The sequence below is a fragment of the Salvelinus alpinus genome, chromosome 7, assembly GCF_045679555.1.
Source record: "Salvelinus alpinus chromosome 7, SLU_Salpinus.1, whole genome shotgun sequence".
NCBI classification, from domain to species: domain Eukaryota; kingdom Metazoa; phylum Chordata; class Actinopteri; order Salmoniformes; family Salmonidae; genus Salvelinus; species Salvelinus alpinus.
Genome location: NC_092092.1, coordinates 86,210,348 through 86,230,087, shown reverse-complemented (window position 1 = coordinate 86,230,087; position 19,740 = coordinate 86,210,348). Strand labels below are relative to the sequence as shown.

Sequence of the window (19,740 nt, the reverse complement as noted above, 5' to 3'; positions counted from 1 at the left end):
ACCCTCGCAAGGCTGCCGGCCCAGACGGCATCTCTAGCCGCATCCTCAGAGCATTCGCAGACCAGCTGGCTGGTGTTTACGGACATATTCAACCAATCCCTATCCCAGTCTGCTGTCCCCACATGCTTCAAATGGCCACCATTGTTCCTCTTCCCAAGAAATCTAAGGAAACTGAACTAAATGACTTATCGCCCCATTGCACTCATGTCTGTCATCATGAAATGCTTTGAGAGACTAGTCAAGGATCATATCACCTCCACCCTACCTGATACCCTAGACCCACTCCAATTTGCTTACCGCCCCAATAGGTCCACTGACGATGCAATCGCCATCTCACTGCACACTGCCCTATCCCATCTGGATAAGAGGAATACCTATGTGAGATTGCTGTGTATCGACTACAGCTCAGCATTCAACACCATAGTACCCTCCAAACTCGTCATTGTGCAACTGGGTTCTGGACTTTCTGACGGCCCTCCCCCAGGTGGTGAAGGTTGGAAACAACATCTCCACCCCGGAGATCCTCAACACTGGGGCCTCACTCTCAGCCCTCTCCTGTACTCCCTGTTCACCCATGACTGTGTCATGACGTTGCCCTCTTTGGGTATAGCGAGCACCATCCCCCTCTCTCTGTCTCCTACACTCAGGCTTCTGCGACCTCAGGTTGTAAATTCCTGGAGGAGATTATCTCCTCATGGCCAGAGTATAGAGAGAGTGAGTTTTCATAGAGAGAACAAAGGAATTTCTTCCACCTCACAGAACTGGAGAACCAAACAACATTTATGTTCTGGAGAAGGTATAAAAGATTGGTGAAGAATCCAGCTACGAACTGGTCCGTTTGGTACAATTTTGTGAAACTCATGGGAGACAATACGGCCACATTACCATAACGCTGTTTATACAATAGCCTCAGATATGAGGCTTACATCTAATTGTTGTATAAAATGAATGCGTGAGGATGGAACTGTTTGTGAAATTGTGTAATGTGATTTTGGACTGTTTAATGAAGGGAACTCCAATTCCCTTTGGAGTTGAACTAAATCAGAGGACCGCCCATGAGCACAGTTATGGTCTTGCGTCCTGGGACAGGCCCTTTTCTGCTCTTCTGAATAAAACCCCCACCTGGGTTTTCTATCACCAGACCAGCTTACCTCGATAACGAGAAGGCCAAGGTTCGAGAGGAGACCATTAACTTAAGGTTTGAGTAGATGGCTGAATCTTTGAATCTTTTTTAACCATGTGGTTAAACTCTTAGACTATTGATACCGACAGAATAAGAACACGTCTTTGATATTAATTACTAGTCTGCAGCTAGGAATTCGGTATCATTGAACGCGAAGACCGACAACCGCCGAAACATCTATCCTATAACGACATGAATGAATGTCACTCTGAACTATCCATTCTAACCAAGACAGAGACAGAGAGAGGGCGGACAAACTCTCCAACAGAAACTAACTTTTCAACAGAGATCCCGACGACAAACTGAGCGTAAATATATATATTGATTGCAATTATTCCCGAATGAGTGAGCGTTCATGTGCAAAGGATTAGCATTTCAATTGTTATAATTATCAACTCTGTAGTGTCTCATCTCAGTTGACCCCCACTTCCCTTTTGTCCACCAAGCCGCGATACCGGTTTATCCCACTAGGGAAACTCCGTTATCATTTCCTTGTAACTATCTACTGTTTGTTTATGCATTTCTGGGAATTACTTAGTTAGTAAATAAATATTTTAAGACAATTAATGTATGAATGACTCATAGTGAAGACTGGGTTCTTGCAGATAACCAACAATTTACGACGTTTGGAATGAGACTAACATGAGGTAAATAACTCATTAATTTGAAGACTAAGTGATCAGATATTCAAATATCTGAAAGTTATATTAGGAAAATTATAACTTTGTAATCTGAATATTTTCCTTGGTGCCCCGACTTCCTAGTTAATTACAGTTACATGATTAATCAGTTTAATCGCGTAATAATAATTACATAGAGTTATTTGATAATTAAGTCTTCAGTTTAATGATGCCAAAGACACGACAACTGCGTGGCCATGAACGCTTCCAACTCAATCATCAAGTTTGCAGACGACACTGCAGTGGTAGGCCTGATTACCAACAACAACGAGACGGCCTACAGGGAGGAGGTGAGGGACCTCGGAGTGTGGTGTCAGGAAAATAACCTCAACACAATGTCAACAAAACAAAGGAGATTATCGTGGACTACAGGAAACAGCAGAGGGAGCAGCCCCCCATCCACATCGACGGGACAGTAGTGGAGAAGGTGGAAAGATTTAAATTCCTCGGCTTCCACATCACAGCCAAACTGAAATGGTCCACCCACACAGACAGCGTGGTGAAGAAGGCGCAACAGAGGCTATTCAAGCTCAGGAGGCTGAAGAAATTTGGCTTGTCATCTAAAACACTCACAAACTTTTACAGATGCACGATCGAGGGCATCCTATCGGGCTGTATCACCGCCTGGTATGGCAATTGCACCACCCTCACAGGAAGGCCAAAAAGATCATCAAGGACAACAACCACCCGAGCCACTGTCTGTTTACCTCGCTATAATCCAAAAGGCGAGGTCAGTACAGGTGCATCAAAGTAGGGACCGAGAGACTGAAAAACAGCTTCTATCTCAAGGCCCTCAGACTGTTAAACAGCCATCACTAACATAGACTGCTGCCAACATACAGACTCAAATCTCTGGCCACTTAAATAAATGGACTTAATAAAGGTATCACTAGTCACTTTAAATAACGCCACTTTAACCTTTCTCGCCCCGGGGTTCCGCTAGCGGAACACCCACAACATTCCTTCGCAGCGCGCGAAATTCAAAAATATTTTTTTTAAATATTTAACTTCCACACATTAACAAGTCCAATACAGCAAATGAAAGATAAACATCTTGTGAATCCAGCCAACATGTCCGGTTTTTAAAATGTTTTACAGCAAAAACACAATATATATTTATGTTAGCTCACCACAATAGCCAAACACACAATGCCATGTTTTCACCGCAAAGATAGCTTTCACAAAACCCACAAATAGAGATAAAATTAATCACTAACCTTTGAACAACTTCATCAGATGACAGTCTTATAACATCATGTTATACAATACATTTATGTTTTGTTCGAAAATGTGCATATTTATAGCTACAAATCCTGGTTTTACATTGTGAATACGGCGCCATAATGCACCAAAAAACTCATCATAAACTTTACTAAAAAATACATGTTGCAAATGAAAGATACATCTAGTGGAAGGCGTATGAAGTGCATACAGATCCTTAAATAAAAGGCAATTGAATAGGCAAGGCCTTACACAGACCCACATTTTCAGAATTTTCACTTCCTGTTTGGAAGTTTGCTGCCAAATGAGTTATATTTTACTCACAGATATAATTCAAACAGTTTTAGAAACTTCAGAGTGTTTTCTATCCAATAGTAATAATAATATGCATATCGTATGATCTAGAACAGAGTACGAGGCCGTTTAATTTTGGCAGGATTTTTTCCCAAAGTGAAAACAGCGCCCCCCTATTCACTAAGAGGTTAATAATGTTTACATATCCTACATTACTCGTCTCATATCTATATACTGTATTCTATACCATCTATTGCATCTTGCCTATGCTGCACGTCCATCGCTCATCCATATATTTATATGTACATCTTATTCACCACTTTACATTTGTGTGTATTTGTGTGTATAAGGTAGTTGTTGTGAATTTGTTAGATTACTGTTAGATTTTATTGCATAGTCGGAACTAGAAGCACAAGCATTTCGCTACACTCGCATTAACATCTGCTAACTATGTGTATGCGACCAATACATTTGATTTGATTTGAGACTGATGTGACTGCTACACTTAACAAAGAGCTGCAGTTAGTTTCAGAATGGGTGACAAGGAATATTTAGACCTAAATATTTCAAAATTGTATTTTATTTGATTGAAAATGTCAGTGAAGACCCTACACGTCCTTGCACTGAGAGCCCTACAGTTTGTCTGCGCATGCTCTTAGTACACGTCCTGGTAATCCGTCTGGCCCCGCGGCCTTCTGAATGTTGACCTGTTTAAAGGTCTTGCTCACATCGGCTACGGAGAGCGTGATCACACAGTTGTCCGGAACATCTGGTGCTCTCATGTATGCTTCAGTGTTGCTTGCATCTAAACGAGCATAAACGGAATTTAGCCAGTCTGGTAGGCTCGCGTCACTGGGCACCTTGCGGCTGGGTTTCCCTTTGTAGTCCGTAATAGTTTGCAAGCCCTGCCACATCCTATGAGTATCAGAGCCGGTGTAGTAGGATTCAATCTTAGTTCGGTATTGACGCTTTGCCTGTTTGATGGTTCGTCTGAGGGCATAACGAGATTTTTTTAAATCGTCTGGAATAGTGTCCCACTCCTTAAAAGCGGCAGCTCTAGCCTTTAGCTCGGTGCAGATGTTGCCTGTAATCCATGGCTTCTGGTTGGGATATGTACGTACGGTCACTGTGGGGACGACGTCGATGCACTTATTGATGAAGCCGATGACTGAGGTGGTGTACTCCTCAATGCCATTGGATGAATCCCGGAACATATTCCAGTCTGTGCTAGCAAAACAGTCCTGTAACGTAGCATCCGCGTCAGCTGACCACTTCTGTATAGAGCGAGTCACTGGTACTTCCTGCTTTAGTTTTTGCTTGTAAGCAGGAATCAGGAGGATATAATTATGGTCAGATTTTTCAAATGGAGGGCGAAGGAGAGCTTTGTACGTGTCTATGTGTGTGGAGTAAAGATGGTCTAGGTTTTTTTCCCCTCTAGTTGCACGTGACATGCTGGTAGAAATGAGGTAAAACGGATTTAAGTTTGCCTGCACTAAAGTCCCCGGCCACTAGGAGTGCCACTTCTGGATGAGCGTTTTCCTGTTTGCTTATGGCCTTATATAGCTCGTTGAGTGCGGTCTTAGTGCCAGCTTCGGTTTGTGATGGTAAATAGACGGCTACAAAAAATATAGATAAAACTCTCTTGATAGATAGTGTGGTCTACAGCTTATCATGAGGTACTCTACCTCAGGCTAGCAATACCTCGAGACTTCCTTAATATTAGATATCGCTGTTCTGTCCTGCCGATGCACAGAAAACCCAGCCAACTGTATATTATCCGTGTCGTCGTTCAGCCACGACTCGCTGAAACAAAAGATATTACTGTTTTTAATGTCCCGTTGGTAGGATAGTCTCGAACGGAGTTCATCCAGTTTATTCTCCAGTGACTGCACGTTGGCTAATAGAATGGATGGTAGAGGCAGATAACCCACTCACCGCCCAATTCTCGCAAGGCACCTTAATCTTCGCCCCCTGTAGTTCCTTATATTCTTCATGTGAATGGTGGGGATTTGGGCCTTGTCTGGGAGCAACGTTATATCCTTCCTGTCAGACTCATTAAAGAAAAAATCTTTGTCCAGTTCGAGCTGAGTAATCGCTGTTCTGAAATCCAGAAGCTTTTTTTGGTCATACGAGGCGGTAGCATCAACATTATGTACAAAATAAGTTACAAACAATGTGAAAAAACACAAAAAATAGCGCAATTGGTTAGGAGCCAGTAAAACGGCAGCCATCCCCTCTGGCGCCATTCTGTATTACATTACTATTATATTAGGCTACATGAGCGTTCCCGGCCTACAGTCAGTTACTATAGTAGGCTAATACCTCAGAGGATTGGCAGTCCCACCCACAAGGCTCTAAGGTAACACTAACTTTAGTCATCAACTTTAGTCCAAGGTACACTTAACAAAGAGCTGCAGTTAGTTTCAGAATGGGTTAGAACTAAATATTTCAAAAACTAAAAGCATTGTATTTGGGACAAATCATTTACTGGCGACATTCATAATAAAAAGAAATGTACGCCCCCCCCCACGCTGCACCTTGGTCCGGTCATTTCCACCCTGAAGACGATCGTGACAGCTGCTCTAGCTTCTTAACAACACTAACAACAAGGCAGGTCCTACAGGCCCTAGTTTCTACCTTCTTAACAACACTATCAACAAGGCAGGTCCTACAGGCCCTAGTTTCTACCTTCTTAACAACACTATCAACAAGGCAGGTCCTACAGGCCCTAGTTTCTACCTTCTTAACAACACTATCAACAAGGCAGGTCCTACAGGCCCTAGTTTCTACCTTCTTAACAACACTATCAACAAGGCAGGTCCTACAGGCCCTAGTTTCTACCTTCTTAACAACACTATCAACAAGGCAGGTCCTACAGGCCCTAGTTTCTACCTTCTTAACAACACTATCAACAAGGCAGGTCTTACAGGCCCTAGTTTCTACCTTCTTAACAACACTATCAACAAGGCAGGTCCTACAGGCCCTAGTTTCTACCTTCATAACAACACTATCAACAAGGCAGGTCCTACAGGCCCTAGTTTCTACCTTCTTAACAACACTATCAACAAGGCAGATGCTACAGGCCCTAGTTTCTACCTTCTTAACAACACTATCAACAAGGCAGATGCTACAGGCCCTAGTATTGTCACACCTGGACTAATGTTCAGTCATCTGGTCAAGTGCCACAATTGGTTCAGAACAGGGCAGCACAGCTGACCCTTGGATGTACACAGAGAGCTAATATTAATAATATGCATGTCAATCTCTCCTGGCTCAAAGTGGAGGAGAGATTGACTTCATCACTATTTGTATTTGTCAGAGACATGTGACCAAAGGTCTCTTCACAGTCCCCAAGTTCAGAACAGACTATGGGAGGTGCACAGTACTACATAGAGCCATGACTACAACATTAAGACAGTTACTTTACAATACATTCAGAACAGATTTCACAACACATTAAATGTGTGCCCTCAGGCCACTACTCTACTACCACATATCTACAACACAAAATCCATGTGTACGTGTGTGTATTCTGCGTATGTTATCATGTGTGTGTATGCATGTGTCTGTGCCTATGTTTGTGTTGCTTCACAGTCCTTGGTGTTCCATAAGGTGTGTTTTTACCTGCTTTTTAAATCTGATTCTACTGCTGCATCAGTTACCTGATGTGGAATAGAGTTCCATGTCGTTCCTGTAATGTTGCTGGACCCCAGGAAGAGTAGCTGCTGACTTGGCAGGAACTAATGGGGATCCATAATAAACCTCAGGAAGAGTAGCTGCTGACTTGGCAGGAACTAATGGGGATCCATAATAAACCCCAGGAAGAGTAGCTGCTGACTTGGCAGGAACTAATGGGGATCCATAATAAACCCCAGGAAGAGTAGCTGCTGACTTGGCAGGAACTAATGGGGATCCATAATAAACCACAGGAAGAGTAGCTGCTGACTTGGCAGGAACTAATGGGGATCCATAATAAACCCCAGGAAGAGTAGCTGCTGACTTGGCAGGAACTAATGGGGATCCATAATAAACCACAGGAAGAGTAGCTGCTGACTTGGCAGGAACTAATGGGGATCCATAATAAATCCCAGGAAGAGTAGCTGCTGACTTGGCAGGAACTAATGGGGATCCATAATAAACCACAGGAAGAGTAGCTGCTGACTTGGCAGGAACTAATGGGGATCCATAATAAACCCCAGGAAGAGTAGCTGCTGACTTGGCAGGAACTAATGGGGATCCATAATAAACCCCAGGAAGAGTAGCTGCTGCCTTGGCAGGGACTAATGGGGATCCATAATAAACCCCAGGAAGAGTAGCTGCTGCCTTGGCAGGAACTAATGGGGATCCATAATAAACCCCAGGAAGAGTAGCTGCTGCCTTGGCAGGAACTAATGGGGATCCATAATAAACCCCAGGAAGAGTAGCTGCTGCCTTGGCAGGGACTAATGGGGATCCATAATAAACCCCAGGAAGAGTAGCTGCTGCCTTGGCAGGAACTAATGGGGATCCATAATAAACCACAGGAAGAGTAGCTGCTGACTTGGCAGGAACTAATGGGGATCCATAATAAACCCCAGGAAGAGTAGCTGCTGACTTGGCAGGAACTAATGGGGATCCATAATAAACCCCAGGAAGAGTAGCTGCTGCCTTGGCAGGGCCTAATGGGGATCCATAATAAACCCCAGGAAGAGTAGCTGCTGACTTGGCAGGAACTAATGGGGATCCATAATAAACCACAGGAAGAGTAGCTGCTGACTTGGCAGGAACTAATGGGGATCCATAATAAACCCCAGGAAGAGTAGCTGCTGACTTGGCAGGAACTAATGGGGATCCATAATAAACCCCAGGAAGAGTAGCTGCTGCCTTGGCAGGGACTAATGGGGATCCATAATAAACCCCAGGAAGAGTAGCTGCTGACTTGGCAGGAACTAATGGGGATCCATAATAAACCACAGGAAGAGTAGCTGCTGACTTGGCAGGAACTAATGGGGATCCATAATAAACCCCAGGAAGAGTAGCTGCTGACTTGGCAGGAACTAATGGGGATCCATAATAAACCCCAGGAAGAGTAGCTGCTGCCTTGGCAGGGACTAATGGGGATCCATAATAAACCCCAGGAAGAGTAGCTGCTGACTTGGCAGGAACGAATGGAGATCCATAATAAACCCCAGGAAGAGTAGCTGCTGCCTTGGCAGGGACTAATGGGGATCCATAATAAACCCCAGGAAGAGTAGCTGCTGACTTGGCAGGAACTAATGGGGATCCATAATAAACCACAGGAAGAGTAGCTGCTGACTTGGCAGGAACTAATGGGGATCCATAATAAACCCCAGGAAGAGTAGCTGCTGACTTGGCAGGAACTAATGGGGATCCATAATAAACCCCAGGAAGAGTAGCTGCTGCCTTGGCAGGAACTAATGGGGATCCATAATAAACCACAGGAAGAGTAGCTGCTGACTTGGCAGGAACTAATGGGGATCCATAATAAACCCCAGGAAGAGTAGCTGCTGCCTTGACAGGAACTAACGGGGATCCATAATAAACCCCAGGAAGAGTAGCTGCTGCCTTGGTAGGAACTAATGGGGATCCATAATAAACCGCAGGAAGAGTAGCTGCTGCCTTGACAGGAACTAACGGGGATCCATAATAAACCCCAGGAAGAGTAGCTGCTGCCTTAACAGGAACTAACGGGAATCCATAATAAACCCCAGGAAGAGTAGCTGCTGCCTTGGCAGGAACGAATGGGTATCCATAATAAACCCCAGGAAGAGTAACTGCTGCCTTGGCAGGAACTAATGAGGATCCATAATAAACCCAGGAAGAGTAGCTGCTGCCTTGACAGGAACTAATGGGGATCCATAATAAACCCCAGGAAGAGTAGCTGCTGCCTTGGCAGGAACTAATGAGGATCCATAATAAACCTCAGGAAGAGTAGCTGCTGCCTTGGCAGGAACTAATGGGGATCCATAATAAACCTCAGGAAGAGTAGCTGCTGACTTGGCAGGAACTAATGGGGATCCATAATAAACCACAGGAAGAGTAGCTGCTGACTTGGCAGGAACTAATGGGGATCCATAATAAACCCCAGGAAGAGTAGCTGCTGACTTGGCAGGAACTAATGGGGATCCATAATAAACCCCAGGAAGAGTAGCTGCTGCCTTGGCAGGGACTAATGGGGATCCATAATAAACCCCAGGAAGAGTAGCTGCTGACTTGGCAGGAACTAATGGGGATCCATAATAAACCACAGGAAGAGTAGCTGCTGACTTGGCAGGAACTAATGGGGATCCATAATAAACCCCAGGAAGAGTAGCTGCTGACTTGGCAGGAACTAATGGGGATCCATAATAAACCCCAGGAAGAGTAGCTGCTGCCTTGGCAGGGACTAATGGGGATCCATAATAAACCCCAGGAAGAGTAGCTGCTGACTTGGCAGGAACTAATGGGGATCCATAATAAACCACAGGAAGAGTAGCTGCTGACTTGGCAGGAACTAATGGGGATCCATAATAAACCCCAGGAAGAGTAGCTGCTGACTTGGCAGGAACTAATGGGGATCCATAATAAACCCCAGGAAGAGTAGCTGCTGCCTTGGCAGGGACTAATGGGGATCCATAATAAACCCCAGGAAGAGTAGCTGCTGACTTGGCAGGAACGAATGGAGATCCATAATAAACCCCAGGAAGAGTAGCTGCTGCCTTGGCAGGGACTAATGGGGATCCATAATAAACCCCAGGAAGAGTAGCTGCTGACTTGGCAGGAACTAATGGGGATCCATAATAAACCACAGGAAGAGTAGCTGCTGACTTGGCAGGAACTAATGGGGATCCATAATAAACCCCAGGAAGAGTAGCTGCTGACTTGGCAGGAACTAATGGGGATCCATAATAAACCCCAGGAAGAGTAGCTGCTGCCTTGGCAGGAACTAATGGGGATCCATAATAAACCACAGGAAGAGTAGCTGCTGACTTGGCAGGAACTAATGGGGATCCATAATAAACCCCAGGAAGAGTAGCTGCTGCCTTGACAGGAACTAACGGGGATCCATAATAAACCCCAGGAAGAGTAGCTGCTGCCTTGGTAGGAACTAATGGGGATCCATAATAAACCGCAGGAAGAGTAGCTGCTGCCTTGACAGGAACTAACGGGGATCCATAATAAACCCCAGGAAGAGTAGCTGCTGCCTTAACAGGAACTAACGGGAATCCATAATAAACCCCAGGAAGAGTAGCTGCTGCCTTGGCAGGAACGAATGGGTATCCATAATAAACCCCAGGAAGAGTAACTGCTGCCTTGGCAGGAACTAATGAGGATCCATAATAAACCCAGGAAGAGTAGCTGCTGCCTTGACAGGAACTAATGGGGATCCATAATAAACCCCAGGAAGAGTAGCTGCTGCCTTGGCAGGAACTAATGAGGATCCATAATAAACCTCAGGAAGAGTAGCTGCTGCCTTGGCAGGAACTAATGGGGATCCATAATAAACCCCAGGAAGAGTAGCTGCTGCCTTGGCAGGAACGAATGGAGATCCATAATAAACCCCAGGAAGAGTAGCTGCTGCCTTGGCAGGAACTAATGGGGATCCATAATAAACCACAGGAAGAGTAGCTGCTGACTTGGCAGGAACTAATGGGGATCCATAATAAACCCCAGGAAGAGTAGCTGCTGCCTTGACAGGAACTAACGGGGATCCATAATAAACCCCAGGAAGAGTAGCTGCTGCCTTAACAGGAACTAACGGGGATCCATAATAAACCCCAGGAAGAGTAGCTGCTGCCTTGGCAGGAACGAATGGGTATCCATAATAAACCCCAGGAAGAGTAACTGCTGCCTTGGCAGGAACTAATGAGGATCCATAATAAACCCCAGGAAGAGTAGCTGCTGCCTTGACAGGAACTAATGGGGATCCATAATAAACCCCAGGAAGAGTAGCTGCTGCCTTGGCAGGAACTAATGGGGATCCATAATAAACCCCAGGAAGAGTAGCTGCTGCCTTGGCCGGAACTAATGGGGATCCATAATAAACCCCAGGAAGAGTAGCTGCTGCCTTGGCAGGAACGAATGGAGATCCATAATAAACCCCAGGAAGAGTAGCTGCTGCCTTGGCAGGAACTAATGGGGATCCATAATAAACCCCAGGAAGAGTAGCTGCTGCCTTGACAGGAACTAATGGGGATCCATAATAAACCCCAGGAAGAGTAGCTGCTGCCTTGGCAGGAACTAATGAGGATCCATAATAAACCTCAGGAAGAGTAGCTGCTGCCTTGGCAGGAACGAATGGAGATCCATAATAAACCCCAGGAAGAGTAGCTGCTGCCTTGGCAGGAACTAATGGGGATCCATAATAAACCCCAGGAAGAGTAGCTGCTGCCTTGGCAGGAACGAATGGAGATCTATAATAAACCCCAGGAAGAGTAGCTGCTGCCTTGGCAGGAACTAATGGGGATCCATAATAAACCCCAGGAAGAGTAGCTGCTGCCTTGGCAGGAACTAATGGGGATCCATAATAAACCCCAGGAAGAGTAGCTGCTGCCTTGGCAGGAACTAATGGGGATCCATAATAAACCCCAGGAAGAGTAGCTGCTGCCTTGGCAGGAACTAATGAGGATCCATAATAAACCTCAGGAAGAGTAGCTGCTGACTTGGCAGGAACTAATGGGGATCCATAATAAACCACAGGAAGAGTAGCTGCTGACTTGGCAGGAACTAATGGGGATCCATAATAAACCCCAGGAAGAGTAGCTGCTGCCTTGGCAGGAACTAATGAGGATCCATAATAAATGCAAATACCACACCCCCTCACATGAATTAACACTTAACCATAACCACACACCCCTCACATGAATTAACACTTCACCATATCCACACCAGTCACATTCAGTCTTCTATCAGTCACACATCTGTATATTATCAAACCCAACTTCATCCTGTATACACCTACCCCAGCCCTCCTCTCTTTGTCTGTCTGTCTCTGCACCCTGGCTCCCCCTCTCTGCCGCTCAGGGAACTTCAGGTGTCTATCACCATGGAGATACAGGGGCTTTCTTTGGTCACACTGAAGCTGTTAAAACCAACAGACTTTACTACTCAAATTCACCACACCTCTTTCACCCTCCCCACTCTCTCTCTCCCCCTCCCACCTCTCTCTCTCTCCCTCCCATTCCCCACTCTCTCCACCTCTCTCTCCCTCTCTCTCTCTCTTTCCCCCTCCCCACTCTCTCTGTCTCTGTCCCACCCCACTCTCTCTCTCCCCTTCCCCATTCCATATACCTCTCTCTTTCCCCCTCCCCACTCTCTCTCTCCCATTCCCCACTCTCTCTCCCTCTCTCTCTCTCTGTCCCGCCCCACTCTCTCTCTCCCCTTTTCCACTCTACACCTGTCTCTCTCTCTCCCCCTCCCTCTCTCTCACTCTCCTTTCCCCCACCTCTCTCCATATTTCTGTAGGAGGCTTTAGCCAAGAGAGAGCAGCAATAGTTCCACAGTGCTCCTTCCTCCAACCCCAGACCAGACCAGACCAAACCAGACCAGACCGGACCAGACCAGCCCAGACCAGCCCGGACCAGCCCGGACCAGACCAGCCCAGACCAGCCCGGACCAGACCAGCCCGGACCAGACCACACCAGACCAGCCCGGACCAGACCAAACCAGACCAGCCCGGACCAGACCAGCCCGGACCAGACCACACCAGACCAGCCCGGACCAGACCGGACCAGACCAGACCATGACCAAGCCAGAGCCTGCTGGGCAGACCAGCCCGGACCAGACCACACCAGACCGGCCCGGACCAGCCCAGACCAGCCCGGACCAGACCAGACCAGACCAGCCCGGACCAGACCGGACCAGACCAGACCATGACCAAGCCAGAGCCTGCTGGGCAGACCATACATATCATTCTCACTTTGTTAGAGGTCAGGGGGTTCTTTCCAGATGTTTAGTTTAGTTTTGTTGCTGTGTCTCATGCTTCAGCTGTGCCTTATCAGCTGGGTGTGAGGAGGTACTGAAGCAGAGCATGCTGGGTACCCATGAGTCCCTCCGCTGGCCTTAAAGCCTGTTGTCTGAATGTCTCCACACCTGATGTCATGATGTCCCAGTCAGTCTGAATGCATGTCCTCTAGAAGACAGGATGTACTATCAGAGTAGCACTTCTCTCTAATGTTAAACAACAACAATGTTGCCTTCCTCCTCTCTCCAAATGTCCCAGCTGTCCTCCTGTCTTCCTCTCCCTCCCCTCTTCTCAGCAATCTGACCATCTTCTCCTTCTACAGGCACCTAGATGCTACTTGTTTTATGCCTGAGGCCCTGTGATTTAATGTTTTGATCTGCTTGTTTTGATAAAGATAACATGAAGTAATACAAATATAACATGCCAAAATATACATCTGTAATGGAAGCAGAGAAGTGATGTATTATTGTAAACATGTCTGTATACCGCTAACTACTCTATTCAGATTCACACATATACTGGTCAGAATGTTCAGCTTGGTGCCATAGTATGAATATAATCCATATGATCAGAAATCTCTCTTCTCCTCTCTTCTCTGCCTCACCATAATAGTCTTATTTTTATGTACAATAAAGATCTGAGAGTTGTTTTACTGGTTATAACAGCGTTGTGCGTTGATGTTATCCCTCACTTTGACTGTCTAGAGACTGTATGGGCTAGTGGCAAGGCCTCCACATTTTTTTAGATACCCTACCCGAGGTGGAACAAAACACAACCATGTCTTTTCACATCTCTAATGTCTCCCATTTGTCAAATGGATGGTTGATGTTGTGACACTAATAATGCCTGGCTGGAAGGGGATGGCTACAGAAACTCATGGAACCCAATATTGCAAAAAGGTGATATACAAGTAATCCGCTGTCTTACATACTTTTAATGCATCTTGTAAATATAGACCTGTAAACACATTTACAATAGGCGTAAATATCAACTATGAATTTTTATGATGAATTTAAGTTTTTGGTAGCTGATTAATAGACAAGTCAAATGTTCTCTCATTCAGTGCTGTATGGTCCTGTCTGATAACAATACACACAGTTACACATGTATTTGTGTAGTGGCTATTGTAATCATCTCTAAGGAAAACAAGTGTGCTCAGAGATCGAAATTACATTTTTTGGGGGCCAAGGCTCCTTTTGGGGTCCATATAGGCTGGTCCAGCATAGGACCTGGTTTGGCTGGTGACCAGCCTTAGCAGTGTTTTCGTGGTGCCTTAGCAGTGTTTTCGTGGTGCCTTAGCAGTGTTTTCGTGGTGCCTTAGCAGTGTTTTCGTGGTGCCGTAGCAGTGTTTTCGTGGTGCCTTAGCAGTGTTTTCGTGGTGCCTTAGCAGTGTTTTCGTGGTGCCGTAGCAGTGTTTTCGTGGTGCCTTAGCAGTGTTTTCGTGGTGCCTTAGCAGTGTTTTCGTGGTGGCGTAGCAGTGTTTTCGTGGTGCCTTAGCAGTGTTTTCGTGGTGCCGTAGCAGTGTTTTCGTGGTGCCTTAGCAGTGTTTTCGTGGTGCCGTAGCAGTGTTTTCGTGGTGCCTTAGCAGTGTTTTCGTGGTGCCATAGCAGTGTTTTCGTGGTGCCGTAGCAGTGTTTTCGTGGTGCCTTAGCAGTGTTTTCGTGGTGCCTTAGCAGTGTTTTCGTGGTGCCTTAGCAGTGTTTTCGTGGTGCCTTAGCAGTGTTTTCGTGGTGCCTTAGCAGTGTTTTCGTGGTGCCGTAGCAGTGTTTTTGCAGCAGAAGCTGGTCTCAAGTCACATCATGCTGGCAAAGTGATTTCTATTAGGGATATCCAACAACTGGAACTTTTCTTCAGCCACAACATTCAGAATGACTGTCAGGGTCAGAAAGATTAATAAATGACACGACCTAAACCATCTACACTGGAACAACCATTTCAGTAACGGGTGCAATAGTTTAGAAAAAATTATATTATTTATCTTTCGCCTCTAGATTGTGTAGCATAAGATTAATTAATCAGTCAATGCAAAAACACAACAAACAAAAAAGATATTGAAACAATTACAATAGAGCATTCTGGGAAATATAATAATGATGGGCTTGGTAAGACCAGTTCGACCAACATGGCCCAGTTTGGTCACCATCATACCAGCATCCCCAACATGGCCCAGTTTGGTCACCATCATACCAGCATCCCCAACATGGACCAGTTTGGTCACCATCATACCAGCATCCCCAACATGGACCAGTTTGGTCACCATCATACCAGCATCCCCAACATGGCCCAGTTTGGTCACCATCATACCAGCATCCCCAACATGGACCAGTTTGGTCACCATCATACCAGCATCCCCAACATGGACCAGTTTGGTCACCATCATACCAGCATCCCCAACATGGACCAGTTTGGTCACCATCATACCAGCATCCCCAACATGGACCAGTTTGGTCACCATCATACCAGCATCCCCAACATGGCCCAGTTTGGTCACCATCATACCAGCATCCCCAACATGGACCAGTTTGGTCACCATCATACCAGCATCCCCAACATGGACCAGTTTGGTCACCATCATACCAGCATCCCCAACATGGACCAGTTTGGTCACCATCATACCAGCATCCCCAACATGGACCAGTTTGGTCACCATCATACCAGCATCCCCAACATGGACCAGTTTGGTCACCATCATACCAGCATCCCCAACATGGCCCAGTTTGGTCACCATCATACCAGCATCCCCAACATGGACCAGTTTGGTCACCATCATACCAGCATCCCCAACATGGACCAGTTTGGTCACCATCATACCAGCATCCCCAACATGGACCAGTTTGGTCACCATCATACCAGCATCCCCAACATGGACCAGTTTGGTCACCATCATACCAGCATCCCCAACATGGACCAGTTTGGTCACCATCATACCAGCATCCCCAACATGGCCCAGTTTGGTCACCATCATACCAGCATCCCCAACATGGACCAGTTTGGTCACCATCATACCAGCATCCCCAACATGGACCAGTTTGGTCACCATCATACCAGCATCCCCAACATGGACCAGTTTGGTCACCATCATACCAGCATCCCCAACATGGACCAGTTTGGTCACCATCATACCAGCATCCCCAACATGGACCAGTTTGGTCACCATCATACCAGCATCCCCAACATGGACCAGTTTGGTCACCATCATACCAGCATCCCCAACATGGACCAGTTTGGTCACCATCATACCAGCATCCCCAACATGGACCAGTTTGGTCACCATCATACCAGCATCCCCAACATGGACCAGTTTGGTCACCATCATACCAGCATCCCCAACATGGACCAGTTTGGTCACCATCATACAAGACCATGCAGCCGCGTTACAAGTCCATGCAGACACGTTAGAAGTCCATGCAGACACATTAGAAGTCCATGCAGACACGTTAGAAGACCATGCAGACACATTAGAAGTACATGCAGACACGTTAGAAGTCCATGCAGACACATTAGAAGTCCATGCAGACACATTAGAAGTCCATGCAGACACATTAGAAGACCATGCAGACACATTAGAAGTCCATGCAGACACATTAGAAGTCCATGCAGACACATTAGAAGACCATGCAGACACATTACAAGTCCATGCAGACACGTTAGAAGTCCATGCAGACACATTAGAAGTCCATGCAGACACATTAGAAGTCCATGCAGACACATTAGAAGACCATGCAGACACATTAGAAGTCCATGCAGACACATTAGAAGTCCATGCAGACACATTAGAAGACCATGCAGACACATTAGAAGTCCATGCAGACACATTAGAAGACCATGCAGACACATTAGAAGTCCATGGAGCCACATTAGAAGTTCATGCAGCCACATTAGAAGTCCATGCAGACACAATAGAAGTCCATGCAGACACATTAGAAGTCCATGCAGACACATTAGAAGTCCATGCAGACACATTAGAAGTCCATGCAGACACGTTACAAGTCCATGCAGACACATTAGAAGTCCATGCAGACACATTAGAAGACCATGCAGACACATTAGAAGTCCATGCAGACACATTAGAAGTCCATGCAGACACGTTAGAAGTCCATGCAGACACATTAGAAGTCCATGCAGACACATTACAAGTCCATGCAGACACGTTAGAAGTCCATGCAGACACATTACAAGTCCATGCAGACACATTAGAAGACCATGCAGACACATTAGAAGTCCATGCAGACACATTAGAAGACCATGCAGACACATTAGAAGTCCATGCAGACACATTAGAAGTCCATGCAGACACGTTAGAAGTCCATGCAGACACAATAGAAGTCCATGCAGACACGTTAGAAGTCCATGCAGACACATTAGAAGTCCATGCAGACACATTAGAAGACCATGCAGACACATTAGAAGTCCATGCAGACACATTAGAAGTCCATGCAGACACATTAGAAGTCCATGCAGACACATTAGAAGTCCATGCAGACACATTAGAAGTCCATGCAGACACATTAGAAGTCCATGCAGCCACGTTAGAAGTCCATGCAGACACATTAGAAGTCCATGCAGACACAATAGAAGTCCATGCAGACACAATAGAAGTCCATGCAGACACATTAGAAGTCCATGCAGACACATTAGAAGTCCATGCAGACACATTAGAAGTCCATGCAGCCACGTTAGAAGTCCATGCAGACACATTAGAAGTCCATGCAGCCACGTTAGAAGTCCATGCAGACACATTAGAAGTCCATGCAGACACAATAGAAGTCCATGCAGACACAATAGAAGTCCATGCAGACACAATAGAAGTCCATGCAGACACATTAGAAGTCCATGCAGACACATTAGAAGTCCATGCAGACACGTTAGAAGTCCATGCAGCCACGTTAGAAGTCCATGCAGACACATTAGAAGTCCATGCAGACACAATAGAAGTCCATGCAGACACAATAGAAGTCCATGCAGACACAATAGAAGTCCATGCAGACACATTAGAAGTCCATGCAGACACATTAGAAGTCCATGCAGACATGTTACAAGTCCATGCAGCCGTGTTAGAAGTCCATGCAGACACATTAGAAGTCCATGCAGACACATTAGAAGTCCATGCAGACACATTAGAAGTCCATGCAGACACATTAGAAGTCCATGCAGACACATTAGAAGTCCATGCAGACACATTAGAAGTCCATGCAGACACATTAGAAGTCCATGCAGACACATTAGAAGTCCAAACAATTGAATGCATGATGTTCTATTGTAGGGTATAGGCCCCACCCCTACAGTTAGCAGCACTACCATAGGCCCCCCTCCTAACCCTAACCCCACCCCTACAGTTAGCAGCACTACCATAGGCCCCCCTCCTAACCCTAACCCCACCCCTACAGTTAGCAGCACTACCATAGGCCCCCCTCCTAACCCTAACCCCACCCCTACAGTTAGCAGCACTACCATAGGCCCCACTCCTAACCCTAACCCCACCCCTACAGTTAGCAGCACTACCATAGGCCCTCCTCCTAACCCTAACCCCACCCCTACAGTTAGCAGCACTACCATAGGCCCCCCTCCTAACCCTAACCCCACCCCTACAGTTAGCAGCACTACCATAGGCCCCCCCCTAACCCCACCCCTACAGTTAGCAGCACTACCATAGGCCCCCCTCCTAACCCTAACCCCGCCCCTACAGTTAGCAGCACTACCATAGGCCCCCCTCCTAACCCTAACCCCACCCCTACAGTGAGCAGCACTACCATAGGCCCCCCTCCTAACCCTAACCCCACCCCTACAGTTAGCAGCACTACCATAGGCCCCCCTCCTAACCCTAACCCCGCCCCTACAGTTAGCAGCACTACCATAGGCCCCCCTCCTAACCCTAACCCCACCCCTACAGTGAGCAGCACTACCATAGGCCCCCCTCCTAACCCTAACCCCACCCCTACAGTGAGCAGCACTACCATAGGCCCCCCTCCTAACCCTAACCCCACCCCTACAGTTAGCAGCACTACCATAGGCCCCCTTCCTAACCCTAACCCCACCCCTACAGTGAGCAGCACAACCACCACAGTCAAAATGATTCCCAGTAACCCTAAATCCCTCTAGACAGCAAAATAGGGTAGACTGGGAGTGTATCCATCACCTACAGTCAATAACAAAAAAGTTGTTATAAAAGTTTTAAAAAATAGATTTTAACAGACAGGACAATGGATGGATGGTTTTATTATATTTTATATATCATGTTTTATTTAGTTTAGTTTTGCCTATCCTTTCCTTTCCTCTCCTTTTTAACATAATAAAACAATAAAACCAAGTCAATGTATAATGTTGGTTTAATATTCACATCATCAAACAACACTATGGTTGAATTTATCTCTTACCATATCTGATCCTGTACTGCCACCCAGTCATTTTAGAACCTACAT

At 46.1% G+C, this 19,740-nt stretch overlaps 1 protein-coding gene across 1 annotated transcript in view; it reads left to right on the top strand.

The window, feature by feature from the left end:
• The window catches only part of sh3bgrl (SH3 domain binding glutamate-rich protein like), a 62,430-nt gene extending 48,447 nt beyond the window's left edge, over positions 1–13,983 (top strand). Inside the window, exon 4 of the mRNA XM_071411975.1 lies at positions 12,823–13,983. Coding sequence (XP_071268076.1) covers positions 12,823–12,852 — 30 coding nt within the window. The 3' untranslated portion in view covers positions 12,853–13,983. The remainder of the gene's footprint in view (positions 1–12,822) is intronic.
• Positions 13,984–19,740: the final 5,757 nt, after the last annotated feature.